At 42.3% G+C, this 24,179-nt stretch overlaps 1 protein-coding gene across 8 annotated transcripts in view; it reads left to right on the top strand.

The window, feature by feature from the left end:
* LOC307028392 (CUB and sushi domain-containing protein 1) overlaps positions 1 to 24,179 on the top strand; it is a 424,819-nt gene that overhangs the window by 252,110 nt on the left and 148,530 nt on the right. For all 8 annotated transcript variants that reach the window (XR_013804983.1, XM_079663374.1, XM_079663368.1 and 5 more), the window contains 2 exons: positions 22,890 to 22,993; positions 23,616 to 23,728. Coding sequence is in view for 7 of the 8 variants with exons in the window: in XM_079663374.1 (XP_079519500.1) it covers positions 22,890 to 22,993; positions 23,616 to 23,728 (217 nt within the window). In the remaining variant the exon portion in view is untranslated. The remainder of the gene's footprint in view (positions 1 to 22,889; positions 22,994 to 23,615; positions 23,729 to 24,179) is intronic.

Raw genomic sequence — 24,179 nt, forward strand, 5'->3', positions numbered from 1 at the left:
GAGCCTCAAACTTTGCAACCAGTCCTTTGGTGGCAAGCGAGCACCCAGCAACTTCATTCCACAGTGGCTTTTGTCCTGACTCCACCCACCTCAGCACTGGCTGTAGGTCAGCATCCTCTTCCTGCCGCGCTCTCCATTCGGGTGAGTCGATGATCCGTGCACCTCTGCAGACCGGCTCGGCTGGTTTATGCCTGTGGTCTCGCTCCTCCTCTGCACAGAGCTCCTTTTCTTGGTCCTCTCTCTTTTCACAGTACCGACAGCCGCTGGGAGCACAGGGGCGCCGGGACAGGGCGTCAGCGTTGGTATGGCGAACCCCCGCCCTGTGCTCCACTGTGAAGACGTACGGCGCCAGTCCTTCTAGCCAGCGTGCAATCTGTCCCTCGGGATCCTTGAAGGACATCAGCCACTGGAGGGCTGCGTGGTCAGTCCTCACTGTGAAGGACAGGCCACACAGGTAGTACCTGAAATGGCTGATTGCTCTCACAATTGCCAGCAACTCTCTGCGTGTCACACAATAGCGCCGTTCAGCTTTGTTGAAGGTTTTGCTGAAATACGCCACCACTTTTTCCCCCCCAGGCCCCACCTGGCTCAACACCGCCCCCATCCCGACGTCACTGGCGTCCGTATCCAGGACGAACGGTAGGCTGAGGTCTGGGGGAGTGAGGATGGGAGACTCCGTCAAGGCCTTCTTTAAAGAGCTGAAGGCCAGCTCACACTCTGGAGTCCAAGCAAAATCACAGTCTTTCTGTTGCAGGCGGAACAGGGGTGCAGCTATGCAAGAGAAGCCACGCACGAACCGCCTGTAGTACGACGCTAACCCAATGAAGCTCTTCAGCTCCCGCAGATTGATGGGGGCTGGCCAGTCCTTTACTGCCCGCACCTTCTCCTCCAGCGTGCTGATGCCCTCTCCTCCGACTCGGTGCCCCAGGAACTCCAACTCTCTCCTCAAGAAACAGCACTTGTCGGGGTGGAGCTTCAACCCCGCTGCTGCTATCCTCTGTAGAACCCGCCGCAGGGCTCCTAAAGCCGCCTGGAAGGAGCTACCATGGACCAGGATATCGTCCAGGTAGACCAGGCACTCCTGTCGGGGAACGTCAGCGAGCACCCTTTCCATCAGCCGCTCAAACGTGGCCGGAGCGTTGCACAGGCCGAAGGAGAGGACTCGAAACTGCCACAGCCCCCTCCCAGTGCAAAAAGCTGTCTTTGGTCTGGCTTCTGGGCTGAGGGGAACTTGCCAATACCCGCTGCGCAGGTCTAAAGAGGAGAACCAGGATGAGCCAGACACCAAGTCCAAACACTCATCTATGCGGGGCAGCGGGTATGAGTCTTTCTTGGTCACACTGTTCAGCGGTCTGTAGTCCACACAAAACCTCATCTTTGAACTCTTCTTCTTATTGACCATCACAACCCCCGAGGCCCAGGGGCTGTCAGAGGGCTCAATAATGCCAGCTGACAGCATCTCATCAATAGCGCTGTCTGCTGCTGTCTGATGGGCCAGGGGAAGGCGGCGGGGGCGTGTCTTGACGGGCCGTGCGTCGCCCGTGTCGATATCGTGCTGCACCAGGTGTGTCAGGCCAACTTCCTCTTCTGTCAGAGCAAAAATGTCCTTAAACTCCCACAGCACTTGCCACAGTTCCTCCCGCTGCTCGGGTTTTAAGTCATCACAGCTGCGTTTCCACACCTCCTTCACTGCCGCCCGTCTGTCCCCCTTTAGAGCTGCAGGTTGTTGTTCCGGGGCCGGGGGCCGTACATCAACTGGAGTACGGGGTGTGGGGTTGGGGCTGGGGTTAGCATTGATGACAGGGGGCATGGCTGCAGGGGGGGGGGTTTGGGGTGGGGGAAGTGTTTCAGTCACTCTTGATGTAGGTGGGTGTGGTGTCGTGGCAAGTGTGGGGTGCACCATTTCAACTGTGGGACCCCCTGGAAAGGCCAGCGTGTTCCTCCCCAGGTCTAGCACACAGCGTGCAACCCGCAGAAAGTCAAGTCCTAATATGCAGGAGTCCTGTACTGCCGCAACCCACACCTTAACAGACACTGACAGCCCCCCCACCTGTATAACCACCACCCCTCTCCCAAGCATAGGGGCTAGCTCACCGGTTACTGTTCGCAGTTTCACCAGAGTGGGTGTCAACCGTGTCCCCGCTGGGACCACGTCCGGTCTCATCAGTGTCGCTGTGGAGCCGGTGTCAACAAGGGCCGTCCATGGGGCCCCTGCCAGGGTGACGGGGACATGGCAGAAATCCCCCGCGTGAGTCCAGCCCACCACCCTCACAGACTCTGCGATGTCGTTTGCTTCTGGGGGAAGCGGAGCCCCGCTCCCCCCTCCGTGCAGCTGGGCTCTGTCCACTGGAGACCAGGCAGGATGGGACCCAACGGCGGGGGTCTGTGACGTCCCATTTACACAGACCCGGGGGCGTTTCCCTGAATATCAGCATTCATGGGGCACCTTGTGCTAATATGGCCGACCTGGCCGCACCCCCAACACACCAGAGGACCCCGACGAGGACGGTTGCTGCCCTGCGGCGATTGCAGTGCCATAGCACGGATTAGCTCAGTCAACTCAGCCGCCCATGCTGGTTTCTCTTGTCCTGGCTCCTCCTGTCTCACCGTTCTCACAACCGGGCCGCCTCCCGTGTGCGTGCTCTCTGCCGCCCCTCCTACAACTTCTCTCTCCAACGCCAGCTCCAGTGCTTCCTGCAGAGAGCGGGGATGTGCCAGTTGTGTCTGGACGCGCAGCTCCCTGGGGGTTATGGCCCGGATAAACTGGTCCCTAGCCAGCTCGCTCTGCACCTCAGGGGACATGTGGCTGTATGCCCTTCTCGCCAGGGTTTCAATGTCATTAGCCAATATGCGGAGCGGCTCACCCGGCTGTCTCTGTCTGCTTGACAGCTCCGAACGCAGCACCCCAGGCTGGCTGCATTGTCCAAACCGCCGCTTCAGAGCCCCAACCAAGGCCCCATAGTCAGTTCTTTCAGCCGGGCTGAGCAGTAGCAAACAGGATAAAGCTTCATCTGTAATACACAGGGCCAGCTGGAGCGCCTTATTGTCCTCAGACCAGCCCACAGCCCGTGATAACAGTTCAAATTGGGCATGGAAGGCTTCCCAGTCGGCTTTACCGTTGTATTTCGGTGTTTTAACTTGGAGCCGGGCGCCGCCATCATTGTTTACAACCGGCGCCGCGCCACTCCCGGGGGAGGTCCCTGCGCCGACGTGCCGCTTCCCGCCGGCCGAGTCGAAACCGGCAGCAGCATTTAATTCACGCCATAAATTGTCTTCTGAGTCACGCCATAAGCCATCCATCTCCTCCTTGACTTTCGGACGAGCTCCGGTCCGGTTCATCTGTGCTTCCATTATTTACCGGCCGATGAAGCAGAGCTAACGTTAGCCGAGTCAGTGCTAGCTGCGGCTACCGGCGATTAGCGGATAAAACTCTGTTTTTTTTGTTGTTTTTTTTTACTTCTGACACCAATGTAACGTCCACCCGGACGTGTCGGAATGACGAGTGAAGCGTTCTCAAGTTAAACAGGTTTATTAACAACCAACGGCTCTCATCCGTCCTTTCTCACTCTCTCTCCTCTCGCGCCAACCTCTCACTCACCTGCACGCGCCCACACAGACACACACACACCAAACCCTCTGCTCCCCAACCCCGCCCCTACCTGCTCTCCTCACAGAAGCCTGACACAAACAGTTAACAGAACACTTGAACAATAAATGCAGATCGCTACATTACTTTGACCCTGTTACTTATGTTGTGGCAGATATTTAAGTAAGCTTTCTTAACGCTAATAGTCAGATTGCTCTGAACATGGGAGGTGATATTCTATTCATTTTCACGTTCACACAGTCGGTGATTTTTGCCGGACCTCTTTCATGCAACGGCAGTTTAAACTGTATTTCCAATATGACTTGATAGCTTTAAACTCCGCACACTGAGCTCTGATTGGTCAGCAGGCGGTGCTTTCACTGAGTTGATCTCTTACCTGGAACCAAATTTATGCTGAACACCAAACCTGTGGTGTTCAGCATAAGTTACCATGGAGATCTACCTCGGTAAGAAGTGAACCAGCGTCGTAGGACCGGAAACCCAGAGTTAACCCTGAAGTTACCTCGCTAACGGAAAATCATGCTTCGTGTACAGGGCACAGGCCATGCTGTAAGACGTGGTTTATTGTTTAAGGTTTCCTTTTTGTTTTCCTGCATTTTTTTCTAAATTCTGTTTCCATTGCTGAGCTCATGATCACCCCATCTCCCCAATTTTATGCAGTGAACTTTGTTGTTGAGTAGTTGTCTTAAAGATATAAATGATTCATATACCTGAGGTACATAACTCAAATGTCTCTGTCTGCAGTTTAGCTCAAGGTATTATGTTTAGTCTTCATGTGTCATCACATACACTGTCTGAACTTCTTCTCCTCTTGTCCACTTCCTGCTCTCTGGTCTTTACTTCTGCTTGCCTCACATCTCCATCCTTTATTCTCTACTTTACTTCACCTCTCTCCCTCTGCTCTGCTCTCCACTCATCTACTTTCTCCTTATATCATCTTCTTTCCTCTTTTCAATTTGATTTGCCTAAAATGTTAAGTTTGAAGAAGCTCAAAGTAGAGAAAGTGCAAAGCATAAGTAGAGCAAGATGGCACTGAGCTAGCTGAAAACCACAGAGAAAAAGAGAGTGGAAAAGTAGAGGGGGAAAATTGGGCTGAATGTTCAGATAGCCCCTTCACTATGAACAAGTGAGCACCAGGAAGAGAGCAAAGGGAACAAGCGTGAATGTCCAAGCAGGTACTTGACATGTGGCATTGAGGTTTTCTCTAAAGATGGATGGAAATGGAGTATACTCACCTCAGAGCCTCTGACTGAGTAGGATGAAGAGATGGGCTTTTGTGCTCTCTTCTTTGTCTCTCTGACCTTGATAGAGAGACATGGCAACATGCAGCTGTGACCAAGTTTCAACAGAGTGTAGATTAGATTTATTTAACCATGAGTCTCATGTCTCTGCACTTTAGGTGGAGATTTGAGACTTTTTCCATAACACATAATTGCTGGAAATTACTTGTCTGCATCTTTAAAAACCATTTGGAAGTGACATTAGACGTGTAGCCTTTTTTGCCATCATGACCACTTTGCAATATATTATTAGTGGTAGTGCTGGATGAGTGTGTGTGTGTGTGTGTGTTACAAGGGGTTTAAGAAAAATATAATACAATAGAGTATAATAGATTCACATAGCCTAGCCTATAGCTTATGACAGATGGAATGCATTTTGTGTGTGTGTGTGTGTGTGTGTGTGTGTGTGTGTGTGTGTGTGTGTGTGTGTGTGTGTGTGTGTGTGTGTGTGTGTGTGTGTGTGTGTGTGTGTGTGTGTGTGTGTGTGTGTGTGTGTGTGTGTGTGTGTGTGTGTGTGTGTGTGTGTGTGTGTGTGTGTGTGTGTGTGTGTGTGTGTGTGTGTGTGTGTGTGTGTGTGTGTATTTAAAATGCTTGAGGTTTTAGAGCACTTTAAGAATGTGCTATAATGACAGATTATCAGCTACTACAGCTGCTGGCATTTGCAGAATGTCACTATCTACATCCACAGAGGGAGAGACAAGGACAGAGGCAAACAAGAGGATAGAGACTGTTAGAGACTAGACTGGAGTAGAGTGGAATAGGAAATAATGGATTATAATCTAAATTAATGGCACATTGAATAAAATGCCCAATCCATTTTACAATGCATGCACTATATACTCATGTGTTGAACAATTGTATAGCTTTACTGATATTCTCCTTTGACAACAAATGAATGTATAAGGTGTAATCCTTCTTATTCCACCACTTTACGGTTCAGAGGTTTCAAATGTAAGAAACAGCTTTGAAAGTCCACACAAATGTACATTGTTTATGTTTTTTTAGGTAAATGCTTAAGGTTACTTGAAGAGTTTTGACATTGACATACCTTGTTGCCAGTGATAATGCTCTTTAAACCAAGTAGCACTTTAAAGGATGCCAAATGCAGTGAATGCACCTTGACATGTCAGCCTGCACTCTTTATTGAGAAGAAAGCAACCAAGAATTTTGATATTATTTCTTATTACCACTTATATACTACAACATTTAAAATGTTCACAGTAGATCAGTGAACAACAAAACAGTATGGATTTTTTACATTACCTTTAAACCTTTGTAATTATGATTTGAATAAATACAAAGAAATCAAAAAATAGTTTAGTACTTCTTTCCAATGTTTGTAGATTTGACCAATTCCATTGTTTATTTCTTAATATTGGTTATTGTTATATTATTTTCTACATATTTCAACTTTTCACTTGACATGGATTTTGTCCAAATCAAATTTCTTAAAAGATCAAAATAGAAAGTTTCTAAAAAATAAATAAAAAATAAACCTAAACTGAGATGTTTTCTCAAATAAGCGTCATCTACTGTCTAGGAATGTCCTCAAAGGTAAGGTAGGTAATTCACTTAGATAATTGGATGGCCTACCTGCCTGTCAGCCTTCCATCTCGTGCACAAACTTATCTCGTGCCCTCATTGGTCATGTGTGCGTTCGTGTGTGTTGGAGGAGGGGATCTGTAAGGAAGTCTGAAGGAAGGGGCAGATTTTTTTCGGTTGTGTACATTAAAATTCTAGCGCACTCGAGCTGGCTTCTCCATTCTTACCTACCCTACCTTTAATGTGTAGGAATTGTTTTTAAATACTTAATCAGCATTTCCATCTTTATGATCTCATCTCTTTATTTGGACAAGCATCTGTTTTAAAGGGCCTTAACTTGTTTTTATTCAACCTCTAATAAGCATGTCTTCCTTTAGTAAAATACATATTTCCACTTAAAATGGATCTTTCTTCATAGTTATTTTGTTATGGCCTTTTCTGGTCAGTTAGAGAAAAAGTGCAGAGCAACGCAGGGAGATAGAAGAAGATATTTCAAATGAGTGAATAAAAATGAATAACTGATTTCTTTAGACCTTTCTTTTTTTCTTAGAATCTCAGACCCATTGTCTCCTGTCCTCCTTCTCTCCCTTGCCTCTGACTGACTCTTATTCCAGATGACTTCTTTCATCAATAACATGCTGTACAAAATTGAGACAGAGACAAATGTTTTTATCGAAGTGTGAATGCCTTTTTGTTTAGTCTTTGTGTAGCTTACCTGCACAAGTTTCAATAAGTGCTGGCTGCTTGCTCGTCTGTTGTCATTCTGTTAAGTTCTGAATAAAAGCAGCACAATCAATACAGTTTGTAATGGTCTGACAGCCTGTCTTCAAATGCTGTGGATGTGCTTTGAATGCTTCTATGTGTGTGTGCCTGTGTTGTCATGTGTGTACTTTAGTGAACAGGCACCTAGTTGTGTGTGGTTTTATGAATATTGACCGTGTGTTTTCTGTCTGCCAGCTTAATTGCTAACTGCCAGAGCTTGTGAAAAATCTGTTGTCGGGTAAACTGTCAACTTTCAGGTAGTAGAAAGGAAAAACTTGGTTGTTGAGCAGAAAAAAGGACTTAGCAATGTTTTTGTGAATGTCAATCATTTGATTAATCAGTATGAAACATATCATTATTTTGTTCAAGTCTGAACCATGCCTGACTGCTCTCACACATACACCCTTAAACGCATCATCACACATACCCATTAGGCCTCTAATCATCGCTGTCTTTTTCCTAATGAATACATATTAGAGTGTGTGTGTGTGCGGGTGATATTATGGTATTGGATGTTGGGTCATTTTCATGCATGGATCATCATCATCACTTCATTGTTAGCAGGACACATTCGGTGACATTCTATCAAGTTCTGTTAAATTTGACTCGATACAGAAAGTGTTGCCAATAAAGACCGATAAAGTCCTTAACCACAATATGCTGAGGTCCAGCCTCATTTTACAACATGACTGCAAAACCATGCAAGCTGTTACAGGATCCAGACACAATACTCAATATTGACCTCATTATCATAACCAAAAAGAAGGTCAAGTTTTTCAGCTTGGGTTTAGTATCAGCTAAAAACCAGAAAAAAACATGAAAGCTATTACTCCTTTATAATTTTTGCTGTTTTTGATCCGACCTTTAAATTGATCTTATTTAACATTTTTAGCAATACAGTTAATACAGCTTTAAATACACTTCTTCATGATCTGTAGGTAAAGTTGAACAAGGAAGGTTGATCTGCGAACTACAAAAAGTTGTATTTATTGTTATTTTCCAAATAAGTTGAGTTGAGTGGGGGGTTATTTAAACCCTGTGTGATTACCTTAGTGTTGTCTCCTGTTTGGCCCTATTTTTAGTTCTGTTGCCTCTCTTGGAGATTCAGCAGTTTTGTTAGGGAGCACAGTGTTGTTGTTACAGACCAAAATAAAGCACTAAGCCACACAACAGAAGTTTCAATATTATATGACTCTTTACTGCTTGATGTGTCCTCTCTAAGTGTTACTGTAGCTTAAGACTAACAACTACCTTTTTAATATGTACTTTAACACTGAATATTTGGATGTACTGTAGTGGTAGGAATCCATTGTTGCTACAATTAGATACTGTCTACAGTCTGAATCACTGCCCATTGTACAACATACATAGCTGGGTGAGGATGTTGATCTCATATACTGAGCAAATGCATCAGTAAAGTGCAGAGTAAATAACCATCAGTGTCTGTGGTAATGGAAAAACATTCGCCAGGAGCTGCCTAATTAGGACATTATCTCAATTCAAGGCTTTTTGCTATTCTGTAATTTGGCAGGCTGAATGGCCATAATTCACTCTCTCTTTGGCTCTCATCCCTGAACCTTGCACCTTTCTACCTCACCAGGCTTTCCATTTGATGCATGCATGTCCCAATGTCACCATGTGAATTACATTTATTTTGGAGCTGGAATGTGAAGTATTACTCAGTAAGGCATCTGCTTAAATCCTGAATTCCCAAAGTACATTTCTCAACCCACAGACTGCTGATGTTAGGTAGTTTTCTGCCCGAATCACTTTATTGATTATAACGCAGTTTCAAGAGGGCTGTCACACAGCTGCTGCTCAAACCTAGTTTGCAGTTAATTTTCCTAAACTGTCCAGCGAACAGGTCAACAGCACTCAAAGGTGCCGTAGCTCCCTCGACTAGGGAGTTATTTCACCAGGCAGCCGCCGTTTACTTCCTTAGCACTTAAAGCAGAGGTCACCTCGGGGCAGGATTGCTGCATAAACATGGCACATCTGGGTACTCTGAGGGTACAGCCAGCAGGCCGGCATCCCAGCCAGACTATTATTAAATTGACTGGTACTTTATTTGTCCCACACGGAAACTCACTTGTCAAAGCATATAACGGTACAAAGCAACAAAGCTCAAAAACATTGACATATAAAGTCAAGAGGCATGATAGTAAAAAAACAAAAACCACTTGAGAGGAGATTTGAGCTACATTTGAAGGAGTTCAGTCATTCTTCTTTTTCCTTACCCAGAACAAAGACACGCATATCAGGTATACTGTCATTGGATAGTTGTATATCTATTTTATCTTTGTGATTGCCGGCCATCTGTATATGTTGCTCTCTGCCCGCAGGTCAGTCTTTACTGGGACGGATCCTGGTCCGCAATATCTTGGAAAAAAAATAAAACGAGAATCAATGCTTAAAGCCTTTATGCAGAGTGCAGCAAATGTACGCTACAATAATGAGAGCGTGGCGGTAGACCATGGGAACCATCCACATGACAATTAGTAAAATAAGAAATAAGTCAGTCAGTGAATGACTTGACCCTATAGCCAAGCTAGCTAATGTTGTGGACGTGGACCTCTATGCATATTGAGCTGCAGCAGTCACCTCTTTGTGCTGGTGTCGTTAACACCGCTGATCGAAATGAATAAACAGAGGCTTGTATGCAGCATCCTGTGTGTGTCCCTCGCTCTGCCCCTGCTCGGTCTGTAGCCATTGTTAAATAAACTGTTGTTGCGAGATGCAGTGCACTGTAAAGAAGATTTAAGACACTCTTCAGCTGCAATGAGCAAAAAAGGTTCCTCTAAAATTCAGATTAGATTATCGAATAAATGATACTAAGAAAATAAATGTAGGATTACAAAAATGTATAATAATAATAATTAGAGTACTTGATAAATCCTTTAGTACAGGCAGTGTGTTTTATTTACCCATTGACTCTTTTGAAAATCCCTTTCCCAGGCATTAAGGGTGAGCTGCAGGTGTTGTCCTCAAGCAGGATTTCAGGTGATCCTATACTTGTCTATTTGGTAAAAGGCTTAAAGTAATCTATTGGAAAAAAGTCCCCAAACTGAAACTGTGGCAGCTCACCAATGACCTCACATAGCTGCAGAATCTCAGCAGGGGAATTCTTGTACACTGCTTTCAGGACAGCTGTTCCCTCTCTGTACTGCGTGTGCCAAGGCGTCATCTCAGTGCACTTTTTCTTGACACTTTATTTTAGACCCAGGGTGGTAGAAATGCATCTAAGCTTTAGTGGTACAATACAATTGTAAAATAAACTTGCTATAGCCTGAATTCCATTGGGCCTGCAGCTGAATCGAGCTTGTCTTCCCTAAACACATCCAAGTTAGGACCCTAAATGTCACTGAAATAGTGGTATCATAAGGTGTGGTCATAAGTGTGACACTATCAATGTGGACAGGAAGTGACAAATAGAATGAAACATGAAGATGAAGAATGTGGTTGTTCCTCCCGTGTCAGTCTAGCATCCTCAGTGTTGTATCATCCAAGTCTATAACCATCAGTGGTGTGTGGTTTACTGATGTCACGTCGTATGAGTTACAGGTTCTTTAATGTTTAAATAAGTTACCTCTAATGTCAGTTAGCGTAACCTACTTCTAAAGATGTGCAGTCTGGCTTCAAAATATTTTCTTGTTCATTTTGATTCAACTTCTATCATGCTCAAAGGTTTATGCCTGTGTGGGGATTTACTATACTCCATCCCTGCTTCTGTTTCAAGTGAGGCAATTTGTGAAAGTTTTATTTTGTTGGAAAATAATGTACAACGATGGCAAGTTGTCTTGTCTTCCAAATCTTTACCAAGGAAATACCTCGAATGTTTCAAAGAAAAATGTTGTTTTTTATTTGTTGTTACATTTAGAGTGGGTCAGTTGTGAGGTTAATCCAATCCGGAGAGAAAATACTGACTGTTCGAGTTATGTTTCTGTAGTTTTCTGAATCCTTTATTAACAGGCATGCGGGTGTCACTGCCACAGAGATTGAAATGAATCCTTTACCCACAAGCACTACCCTTGGCAGGGGTCACCTCAGCTTAGTTTGTGGTTGAAATGGCTGACTGAATGTAATTCATTAGAAGTGCAGCCACTGTTGCCATTTTAAAAGGGTCCAAATCAAATCTTATTTTTAAGGGGAACCTATAGCAGCACGACAGCATTGTTAGTATGGTGGGGAAGCTGCCCTCTGAGGTCCCAGGTGTAAATAACAATGCAGAGAAGCTTCTGACCTGCTGAAGTGCCTTTCAGCACAACAATGAACTGTTTCCTGCTTGTCTGGACAAATATTGTTCTTTCATTATGATATAAAAAGCTTGATCTTGATTTAGATTGACGGATGGATGGATACATTTATGGTTTTGTTTTTGTGCGATAATGTCTCCCTACTGTTTCTGCTTTGCAGTGACTCAGCTCTGCTGAAGCCTTGGATCAACAAGGATATTCAAAAACAAGTCCACCCAATTAGAAGTGTGTGTTCTCCTGCAATATTTTGATGTAAGCTAACAACACTGAGGGCAAGATCATCAGGCATACAACGTAAAGCAGAATCTGTCTCAGATTGTTAACTTGACTTGTTAACAGATCTGTTGTGAATTAAAGATCAGAGTGGGAGCGAGATTACTATCAGTTTTTCTCCGGCTGTGATCATGCCCTGGAGAGACCCTACAAATCAGGCCACTACAACTTAACTGGCTGACAGACAGAAAGTATTTCACTGTAGGTTTGGATTGCACAGTGCTCTTAACAATGTTTAAATGGCCTATTGAGCTGCTCTTAGCTGCTTAGCAGCTTGGTAATGACTTTAAAGTGATAATGCTTCACTTATCCCTTCAAAGAGCATCCACCTTTAGACAGATCCACTGCTTTTTCCTGTACTGTCCACATTTGGATTGAACATGAGAAACCTCTCTCCCGAAATACCTATAAATACTGCAGGAACTCAATAATACCATGAAATTAAACACATTTATACAAAGAAATAGCTCAAGAGGTAGATGGTTGTTCTCCAATCAGTAGTACAATGGTTCAACCCCCAGCCCCTGCAGTCAACATGTCGATGTGTCCTTGGGCTAGATAGTTAATGCTAAATTGCTCCCGATGGCATGACCAATAGTGTGTGAATGTTATTCTCTCTGAGCAGGCTGCACTTTGAATGGCAGCCTCTCTATGAATGTGTGTGAATGGGTGACGTAGGGCTGCTCAATTATTCGTATTTTAATCGTTATTACGATTATGGCTTGCAACGATTACGAAAACAACGTAATCGAAATAAAACGATAATCTTTTTATTATTACTTTTTTTTTTATTGGTTTTTCAGTTAAATTCTACTTAAAGTTCAGGGTAATCAACTGTTAAAAACATACTGTTCACATTTATTTTTCTCCTATAAATTGATGTTTTCAAAGTAAATGGATAATCGTTTTTAATATTCGTGATATCAATTATTGACCCAAATAATCGAGATTATGATTTTTGCCATAATCGAGCAGCCCTATGCTGACGTGTATATGTAAAAGTGCTTTGAGGGGTCCCAAATATAAGCGCTATATAAAGGCAGTCCTTTTAACATTTACCATATCTTATTTTGTATAAGGTTAGGAAACATTGAGTACACACTGCGAGGGGCATCTGGCAAATTCTGTACTAATTAGCACCCTTTATGAGGAGTATGTACTGTAGAGGCGGAGCTAGATTTACGAGAACCTTTAGTCCAAATGTAATTGGAGGATAACAGTATTGGTTAATTAATCTTCTCTGAATTAAGAAAGTTTCTTCAATCTAATCACTTATATCTTTGTCTCTCTCTATTTTATATTGTTTAAAAAAATGTGCTTATTCCAGTTTTGGCATACTGCAGTTTTCACCAGTAAATGGAAATTGTTCTTTTACTAAGCATCATTTGAGTTGGCTGCCTTTTGTATTAACTCCTTCATTGCTGTATTTGTATTTATTTATGTACTTAATTTTAGGAGTAGAGGTATATTTTAATTTGCATATTTGTCAATTAGGAGCAATAAACAAAGTTTACACTCTTTGTTGCATTTGAAGATATGTTAAGACTAGATTATTCTTTCCTTTTTCTTTCAGTTGTATCTGCTTACTTTCTTCCTTCGTCTGTAGTTTATTTCTTGCTTTAGGAAATGAAGAAGCTAATTGAATGTAGTTTGGGGTTGCAGGCTGCTCCTAATGTCTTTCTAAATGGGCCCGTTTGGATCTATTGAACAGCACTGAGCTTCTTGCTAATGACCTTAGTGTGATAACGCTTCAGTTCCTTCCCTTAAGTCTGCTGCCACTATCTGCCTTCACTGTCTAGACACACACTATACAAACTTATGCATAGAGATGGAAACATTTCGGCACAAAACACAAACAAACTGCGCTTAAACACACAGTGAAACCGGACTGATCTATTTCTTTATGAACACAGGTTGCAACTGCTGTACACTTTTTACATCAACTGACACACAAACAAACAAACAAACAAACATGGCTTGCAACAACAACACCTTATCTTTACTTTTCTTTGTTTCATTTTTATGTTTCATAAAATGTAGGCTTATTGCCATAAATACGATGATGGATTATCAGTAATAATTTCAAAGTGACACAGACACATTGGATTAACCTTCAGCAGCGGTTTTTTCGTTTTAATGCCATTGAATACAACTTTTGATCAGAAAAACAGCAAAGGTAAGACATATTTGCCGTTTTGGCTCCGTAAAGCTAGGTGGTGTGTTGCCTGGGTTTGCCTTTGCTGCCCGGAGTTTTGATCGCACAGTGATGATACTAATACCTCTAGAACATAGGTCGGCAACAGGCGGACCGCGGTCCGGATCCGGACCCAGACGCCGACCTATACGGACCCGGACCTATAATCAATACATTAATAGGGGATTTTTTGAAATCAGGGGTACGAAAGAGACGAGTGAGCGATACAGGGAGAGAAACACAGAAGAAGAGATGAGAGCGCGGCAGAAAGAAGCGGAGAGGAGAGTGAACAGGCGTGTTAGCGGCAGACAGGGAGAGACAAATAATTACACATGGCGCTCTCCAAGAAGAGAAAAGTGGACAGTGAGAACAGAGCTTTTAACCCTGAGTGGACTCATTCATGTTCATCCTGCCCACTGGGAGCACAGAACCAGTGTGTCTCATTTGTTCAGAGACCGTGGCGCTCACTAAAAGTGCCAAAACGCCACTATGAGACAAAACACAAAGTGTTTGACCAAACATTCCCTCTCAAGTCAGAACTGAGGTCACAAAAAATAAATATCGTTCCAGCGCAGGCTAACCGAGGCTAACCCAATGAGCACCTACAAACCTGAGAATGGCCCTGACACCATTTCAGCCCAGATTTAAACTCCTGGCAGGACAAGCTCGAACTCAATTCTCGCACTGAATTAAAACAAAGTGAGTGAGGGAATGCAATATAAGAGGGAAAGAAAGAGAAACTTTAAAACTATTCAATTGGTATGATGTGTAAAGACTGATATTGTTCTATAATCGTCTGAAACAGTTAAGTCATGATGTGAAACGGTTAACAAAGAAAAAGGGAAACTCAAGCTGCTGCTACACTTTATTTTATTTATCTAAAATCAAGCACTTTTAAGATGCACATATTTTCAAAAGCTATTTTATTTATTTTCTCTATTTTATTTGTAAATGCAGCCAGAGAGGAACATTACACATATGCACAGTATTTACTGTATACTTCAATGTTAATTGACAATAAATATTGTTGTTTATGAATTGTACTTTATTTGATTGGCAGTCAGTTGTTGATTACATGCAGACGTTGATAAAGCTACAGCTAGTTCAATATCACACTAATTCATAAAGCAAGTTAGACATTTTGATGTACCGGACCTTTGCAGATGTTCTCTAACTGGACCTCATTGAATTTTAGTTCAATACCCCTGCTCTAGAATCTGTGGAATCTCAGCTTTAATTGTCTGATATCTTGTTTGTGCAGATCCGATAAGTAATAAAGTATTCTACCGTGTGCTAAGTGCGTTAGCATTTTTTCGCTCAGTGCTCATTTAGACACTTCTTGTGAGACTTGTGTTTTTTTTCGGTGAAAATGGTTCGTATCGTCAGTTAGCTGAGTTTCTTCCCATTAAGTGGATATACACATTCATAGTTTGTTACATTTTAAGAAGCCCTCAGACGCTGTTTCTTGCAGATGTTGCATTTTTGCCCCCGCCCGCATGTCCGTGGGGCTCAACAGGTTAAACTAGAGGCACAACTGGTGATGAATTAAATATACTCTATAGCAGCGGTTTTCAAAGTGTGAGGCGCGCCTCCCCTGGGGGGCGCCAGAGAGCTTCAGGGGAGGCGCAGCGTGAGACACAAAAGAAAGAGAAAAAGACGAGTAAAGTGACACTTGCCCACTTGTGGCTGTCTGTGGAGACCGAGTTCCCCCACCTCGCCAAAAAGGCTGTAAAAGTGCTCATTCCCTTCCCCTCCACCTAGCTGTGTGAGTGCAGGTTTTCCGCATTGACTTTGATCAAAAGCAAGTACCGGTAAAGGCTGCATTCAGAGTATGATCTGCGTTTATTCCTCTATGCATCAAAGACGCAGACTCATTGTTCCCACTAGGTAGGGGTGAGTGTAATGAGGAGGCAAAGTTGACGTTCAGTGTGTTACCGGGAGCATATAAGGATTTATCCACCATGTTGAAAATGTTAAAAAAAATATGTCTTGAGAACACGGCGTGCGGAAATATACGGGTCGTGCTGCAGCTAGATGTGCCTGTCCTCTGTAAGAAGGTGTCGGCGACTGACATGCAAGGAAGAACGGCTGTCCACAGGCTGTTCCAACTTTAACAACTGTATGAACTTCCAGGGTAGTGAATTGAACATTCATTTTAGAATTGGGGGGGCCAAAAAAAGTGCGTGTGTATGGCCCAATCCCAAACTACGCCCTAGACACTCCCCCTCCGTGACGGAGTGAACTCCGTGGAGTGACACATGAGGCTCCCTCCTGTCAGATGGAGGGAGTAAATACAGCGGCAAGCTTTGGGACAAACTCCCCTCTCTCCGGCAGAAACAGGAAATGCCGTAACGGCTACAACGGTTTCAAATCAGCATCTCTTTGACAAAAAATGTAAATGAATAACTCAAATAAAACTCCAAACATCTTTAATTGTGTTACTTTTTTGTAAAGCTCTTAGTTTTAAACCTGATGTTTATAAGCTTCTTAGTGTTTGCAACAGTCTGTAAATATACACAATTTTATAATAAAATGCACACATTCACCTTTTTCTAGACTAAACACAGGTATGATCCTAAGTAAAAAAAAATGAGGTTATCATGAGGTTGTTAACATCGCAATTTATCACTATCGTTTAGTGGTTTTGCAAAGAATTAACCACTCTGTTTTTGTACCATTCTGCGTTGAAGTACCTTCTCTTTGCCCAAATAATCTACTAGCGGTCTCCTTTTTTCTGATAGTTAGCTGTACAGCTTTAACCGCCTCAATGTCCCGACAGCAAACCTCCATGCAGTTGGAACCAGCCTGTTTCGGTTCAACAACGGCGGCGGTGGGGTCGGCGGCGGTTTTGACAGTTTCTGCGGCCGCAGACTAGAGCTGCTGCTTTTGGGTTCATCTGGCTTCGCTGTTTGAAGAAGGTCCAGCCTCCGGAGATGTGGTAGTCAGGGATGTGACCTTCCAGTTGTTAAATTTAAGTTTAGATTGACCGTATTTAGTTTTCTTCTGCGCTGGTTCTTCTGACATGTTTGCAAGTGTATATATTCTTTATATCTCTAGGTTAACGGCTGACACACACAGCAGAACAACGTAACAAATAAAGTAAACAACGTAACAAATAAACAAATCTAAGCTTTTTTATTGGTTGTAATTTACATGGATACATTTGAATGGTGTGACAATGTCCTATTTGATTGGGTTAAAATGTACATATTCTTCCTGTTATGTCTGCCTGCTTTATTTTACCTAATGCAAAGTGACCTGCTCCATCGAAATCGTTCGCATTGACCCGAAGACACATTTTGATTCCTAGCTTTCTAATGATATCAGGATTGTTTTTGTACTCCAAATATTAAGCAAAATATGTCACATTATATAATGACTGTTACAGAGTCATCGTTTTGAGAAAAAGGCCTTTAAAGTGTTTCTCTTCTCTGGAATCCATCGATCTGATTGATTATTAGCGGAGCAAATGATCAAAAATACTACGGAGGGAAGATATTTTCGTTTGGATTACTGCACTCACGGGAAACACCGGCTGTTGTTATGCCTGTTGTGACGTTAAATTACTCAGTTCTCCGCTTGTAATTATGCCATTACAAACTTCAAACCTGTATTTATCATCTGCATTTGCCGAAACAAGTTTAATATTCTGAAAGCCAAGACTTTGTTTATTTGAAATCAGATGAAAACGAACTGTAACGGACCCTGCCGTGTTATCTATGATTACTATGCCTTACATTCATAATTTCAGCGGGAGGGAGGGGGAGCGGCGCTGCGGAAGAGCAGAGTGGCCAGTGAGAGGCGAGCTGTGGTCTTCCCTTTACAAGCTTAAAAAATGCGTGTAGCTAATGAGATTGAATATATATAACAATACAAAATAACAAAATATACACAGCTAGATCAGATCGCGTTTTAGATGCGACTTTAGAGTAGAGGGGAATGATTGAAACGGGATTTGTACAGTGTTCTGCGCCGCGTGTATATACGTGTGTGTTTGTGTATTTTTGCGTTTGTGTGTATTGTGTTTGTTTCCCGGGGAAAAGACTCACGAGAAACACCGGCTGTTGTTATGCCTGCAGTGACGTTAAATTACTCCGTTCTCCGCTTGTAATTATGCCGTTACAAGCTTCAAAGTTGTAGGCCTATTTATCATCTGAATTTGCCGAAACAAGTTTAATGTACTGAAAGCCAAGACTTTGCTTATTTGAAATCAGATAAAAACAAACTGTAACGGACCCTGCCGTGTTATCTATGATTACTATACACCTTACATTCATAATTTCAGCGGGAGGGAGGGGGAGCGGCGCTGAGGAACAGCAGAGTGGCGAGTGAGAGCTGTCATCTTCCCTTTACAAGCTTCAAACATGCCTGAAGCTAGTGAGACTGAATAACAATCAAAAATAACCAAATGTACACAGCTAGATCAGATCGCGTTTTAGATGCGACTTTAGAGTAGAGGGGAATTATTGAAACGGGATTTGTACAGTTTTCCGCGGCATCTGCTGCTGCGAAAATGTGGGGCAGGGCTGAAAAGTGGGGGGGCCAATGGCCCCCTGGCCCCCCTGCTTCCGGCGCCCTTGACGGACACGCATGTTCCACAACACAGAAACTGAACAACACTCAATTTTCCGATCGCTACCAGCGTCCTTGCGATCTTGTTATAATAACAAGTGCACGTTACTGATGCAATATGGTTGAGACCAGTGGCGGCTGGTGGAAAATATTTTTGGTGGGGCTGTTGATATAGTGAGTAAAAACTTTTTTTTTGGGAGAAATTACCCCTTAAATTGGGACTTCTGGTGATGTAATGGCCCCATAAAATCGTGGTTCTAGGGCCAGGAACAACCAGGCTGAGTATGCTAAACTAACTGCGGTCAAGCCAGCCTCCACTCGGGAAAACCTAGTCAAGCCAGCCCTCACGTGATATTGCGGTGCGCGAATATCCTATGCATTACGGTAGAGTCAAAAAAAATTATCCCTCTGTGTTTAGATGAGAATAAAACTAAAACTGTCCAGTATCAGAGACTCATTTCACTTCAGGGTGATAGCAGGACATCCCATCTAGTCACTCAGAAAAAATCAGGACATTCTGATGTAGAGTTTCAAAATAAAAGACCTTTGAAATCTCTATTGTATGAGCTATCATCCCTGTTTTTAGATGAGAATAAAACCAAAACTATCCAGTATCATAGATCCATCTCACTCCAGGGTGATAGCAGGACACCCCATGTAGTCACTCAGAAAAAGTCAGGACATTCTGATGTAGAGTTTCAAAATAAAAGATGAAGTCTCATATATGAGCTATCATCCCTGTCCCCAAAGGTATTTTATTTTTGAAACTGTACATCAGAATGTCCTGATTTTTTCTGAGTGACTACATGGGGTGTCCTGCTATCACCCTGGAGTGAGATGGATCTATGATACGGACAGTTTTTGTTTTATTCTCATCTAAAAACAGGGATGATAGCTCATATATGAGACTTCAGAGGTATTTTATTTTGAAACTCTACATCAGAATGTCCTGATTTTTTCTGAGTGACTAGATGGGATGTCCTGCTATCACCCTGAAGTGAAATGAGTCTTTGATACGGGACAGTTTTTGTTTTATTCTCATCTAAACACAGAGGGAGGATTTTTTTTTTACTCTACCGTAATGCATAGGATATTCGCACACCGCAATATCACGTGAGGGCTGGCTTGACTAGGTTTTCCCGAGTGGAGGCTGGCTTGACCGCAGTCTAAACTAGAGAGAATCGCTGTCAAGGGGGCTACAACTACAACAAGATGAACATATTTGCCCGTGATTTAATCGTAATACACGTTTTAAAATGATGCCGAAGTAACAACATACTGATACCGGATAGTAAAAACCATGAATTAAGGCTTTGACAAGTCTGCAGACAGACGGCAGGCAAAAAACCTTTTAAAATGCGTGTTTTCTAATGGAGATTTGGCTAAACTAACGTTGTAAATGCTCCGACCTTCCACACTCACAACAACGGCCTATACAGACATAAATAGACCAGCGACTGTATTCGCCATGACACAGACAGTATTTGGTTTGTACTTGTTTAACTTTTGTCTAGTTTCCGAACAGATATGAAGAGCTGTGAGCTCTGAGTGCTAAGAGCTAACAGCTGTGTTGTTTTTCTGGGGAGCTCATTGAAGATGACGTCACGGCTCCCCCTAAACTGCGTTACTATAGATACTACCCCAGTTCCTCACGAGTCTAAAAAACAACTCACGTCAACGCACGTAAGCAACGTGGGCGCCGAGTGAGCGCCCTCGTGACCAAAATATTTTACGGCGCGGATTGGCTGAAATTATGTTTCGGCGGCACAGTTTACTATTGAGACTTTTGCTACGTGCTGGTTGCTGCTGTTTGGCTCGGGGGCAGCGCCCCGTAATGATAAACTAATGCCAAGGGCAAGGCCAGGCAGGAAACATGTGACTTATCAGTAACTTTAGACATCGTAACACAATTTTAAACAAGATTTTATTGTAGATTATACATTTTACTGATACCAATTGTATGATATTTACCTTGTTCATTAAAAATAAAAAATATATATATTTTTGAAATATTTTTTTTGAAATATATATTTTTTTATTTAATATTTTTGTAATATTTTTTTTTGTATGTGGGAAGAGGTGGGGCGGCACCCCTAGCGCCCCTATGGGCCGGCCGCCACTGGTTGAGACTATTCGGGCTTATTCTAGAGGGGTGCAAGGAATAGTCCAAGTAGTGGGGGAGTTTTATACAATATGTTTAAAGCATAAAAAGGTTTAAAAAAGTTATTGTTTAATGTTTTAAGGAGGTGACGCTACTCAGCCAATCAAATCGGTGCAATCAGCACGATAGATTCAAACACACACACACAGAGACGAGACGAGAGGAGAGAAACAGTCGGAGTAATTTCAAATGGTGAAGGTAGACAGCGAAAACAGAGCATTTAATTACATTTTCTCTTACTGGACCTCTTTGAAATGCAATTGAATACCCCTGCATTATAGCAACGACAACAATAATAATAATAATAATAATAACAGCAATAATAATTGGGAGGGGGGGCGCGGCTGTTCTTATGTTCTCTGAGGGGAGGCTCACCTTCCCAAACTTTGAAAACCCCTGCTCTATAGAGTATAGAAATATCTGAAATGTTTGACAGTGGTGATGATGATGTATCTCTACAACTCTTCTACAGAAACCCATGGGTCTCTATAAACCTTAAGATAAAGGGATAATTTGTTACAAAAACACATCCTAATAGCACAACAATAGCATATTAATGCTCCCTGTGATTTGTCGTTAACCAGAAGTTATTACCTCACAATACTGTTTTGCATTTTTCTCACATTATTTCTAGCCATTTTAGAAACAATAAACATTGCCAGAGGCTTCACACTGTAGTGTATAATAAGATATAAAGAAGCGTTCTACAAGTATGAGCCTCACATTTATTGAGTTGCGTCTTGAACATAAGTTGCTGATATAAAAAAATAAACATGCTATTTTTATTGTAATGATAGCCCTTTGGTTTATCATGTTGCACTGTTTTAGAGATTGTGTGTGTTTATGAATACATTCAAACCTGTGAATACCGATCTCTCCAGTTACAGTGGCTTCTTTGCCATTCCTGTCATGATTGCAGTAAATTCCTTAGAGGACTCCATATCCTTTTACATTATTTGAACATTTGCTATCCAATTTTATTTTGACAAAGCACGGCCAAAGGCTTAGCTATGCACAGCTGTTTATGCCTAGTTTAAATGATTTGTACATCCGTATCACCTGTGGTAGGGTCTTTCCTCACTCTGGTGTGATTTGCCATGTGATGGATTCTCATCCACAACATCACATGTTCATGGTTCATATTAGTGCTCAATACACCAGAGATTGCCTGAACAAGACCAGCAGGTTTTCTGAACACTGCGGAAATATGCCATCTCCCATTCTGTCAGGGAAATGATCAAGAGCTAATAAATAATGGACAAGCAGCAAATAATAGAAGACCAGTATTACGGCATTTTAGAGGGCACAGTAGATTGATGACCCAGTGCTGTATGCATGCAACTACAGCCACAAACGTGCCTGCAAGTAAGGCATTAAACACCTACTTTCTCAGAGTTCAACAGCGGAATGATGTGTTGCAGGGTGCAGCAGACATGGCTCCCTGAAGAGATTTGTTTAACTATGAATATAACAGAGGATGCTTCCAAATAAAAGCAAGGCTGCTTTCTGTTTTGGAGTTCTGTTCCTTCTCTCTGCCCTCTTGCATTAAAGATGGATTCTTTTAGAAATATCAATACGTCACTGTCAAATTAATTGGTATACCTTTGGCAAAGCAGCTTTCATTAAATTAGAGCATGGTCACAGCCAAGAACACCGGTTGTCTCTCCCTCTCTCTCTCTCTGGTTTATTATTACTCACACATTTTTAGAGCAGTGTTTCAGTATTTCTCCAACATTTGTTGCCTCCTGCTACGAGGAAAACATCTTTCAACTACTCATAGTTTTCTTTTTTTTTCTCAATGTACCTTATTTTTCCAAATTCACATTAACAATATAATATACAGTACTACAGAAAATATGTTACTGCAGTATTGTTTCACTCCTGAAGGTAATTGAGAAGAACATTACTCTCAGAGCATTAGCCTGCCTATCTTTTCTAAAAGTATCTTTTTTTGTTTACAAAATACTATTATTCATTTAGTGTTATTAACATGCAGCCCTTATCTTCAATTATCTTCAGGAAGTAGTTTGTCAAACAGAATTCCCATTTCAATTCTAAGCTTTCATATGTCCCCAGTGACATTGCTGGAAATTGTGAGGGTGAATCAGCAAGAGGCCATACCTGCAGGCAGTTATAAAGAACTCTCTCTTTTGTTGTCTTCCTTTTTGCTTTGATCTATTCTCACCTTTGCTCATTGTCTGTATCTATAACTGTTTCTGTGCTTGCTTTCTTTTTGTTTTTCCAGGTGATAAAGCTTTCATTTGAAGAGTTTGACCTGGAAAGAGGATACGACACACTTACTGTGGGAGATGGAGGGAAGATAGGAGACACTCGGAGGGTACTCTTTGTGTAAGCACCACCATGTGTTCTGTCTTATAATATAGTAATATTGACACACGTTAATGGTGGCAATCAGAAGAAGAATTGAATACCAATGAACAATAATGTGCCGGAACATGTGTTTATATTGAATATCTACAATCATTTGATGTTCTATTTTTAACTATATGGGCTAGGGCTGCTCGATTATGGCAAAAATCATAATCTCGATTATTTGGGCCATAATTGTAATTGCGATTATTAAATGCGATTATTCATTGACCTTGAAAACATCCATTTATTGGAGAGAAAAAACGTGAACATTATGTTTTTAACAGTTGATTACCCTGAACTTTAAGTATAATTCAACTGAAAAACCCCCCCCAAAAATACATATATAAAAAAAAGAAAAGACAGTAATAATAAAAGAATAATCGTTTTATTTAGATTACGTTGTTTTCGTAATCGTTGCAAGCCATAATCGTAATCGCGATTAAAATACGATTAAAATACGATTAATTGAGCAGCCCTAATATGGGCTACAAAAGGAATTCTATGTGTGTGCATAAACAATGCTGTACACCAATCATAAATAAATCAATTTAAAGCTTGCTTATTAACAGTGTCTATTTGTGTGTGTATTTGTGTGTAGACTTACTGGTTCCAGTATCCCCGACCTCATCGTTAGCTTGTCCAATCAGATGTGGCTACACCTGCAGTCAGATGATACAATCGGCTCTGCGGGATTCAAGGCAAATTTCGAAGGTAAGACCTCCATTGTAATTAATGCACATCTTTTAAACCACTCTTTTCTTTCCCTCTGTATCTGACACACACACACACACACACACACACACACACACACACACACACACACACACACACACACACACACACACACACACACACACACACACACACACACACACACACACACACACACACACACACACACACACACACACACACACACACACACACACACACACACTGACATGCACAAACAAGATGCATACTCTCACATAATGGAGTGTGAAAGTCATGGCTTTGCTGACGGGGTGAACACAACTGTTGTCTGTCGTTGTGTATACATGTGAGTGTGTGTGTGACTGTGCATTACAAGAAGGTAATAAATGAATTATGAGTCAATCAGTTGATCGTTTTGCTTGGTTATTTTTCATATTATACCAAAGCTGACACTGATAGAGAGATAAAG

The sequence above is a fragment of the Notothenia rossii genome, assembly GCF_949606895.1.
Source record: "Notothenia rossii genome assembly, chromosome: 2".
Classification (NCBI taxonomy): domain Eukaryota; kingdom Metazoa; phylum Chordata; class Actinopteri; order Perciformes; family Nototheniidae; genus Notothenia; species Notothenia rossii.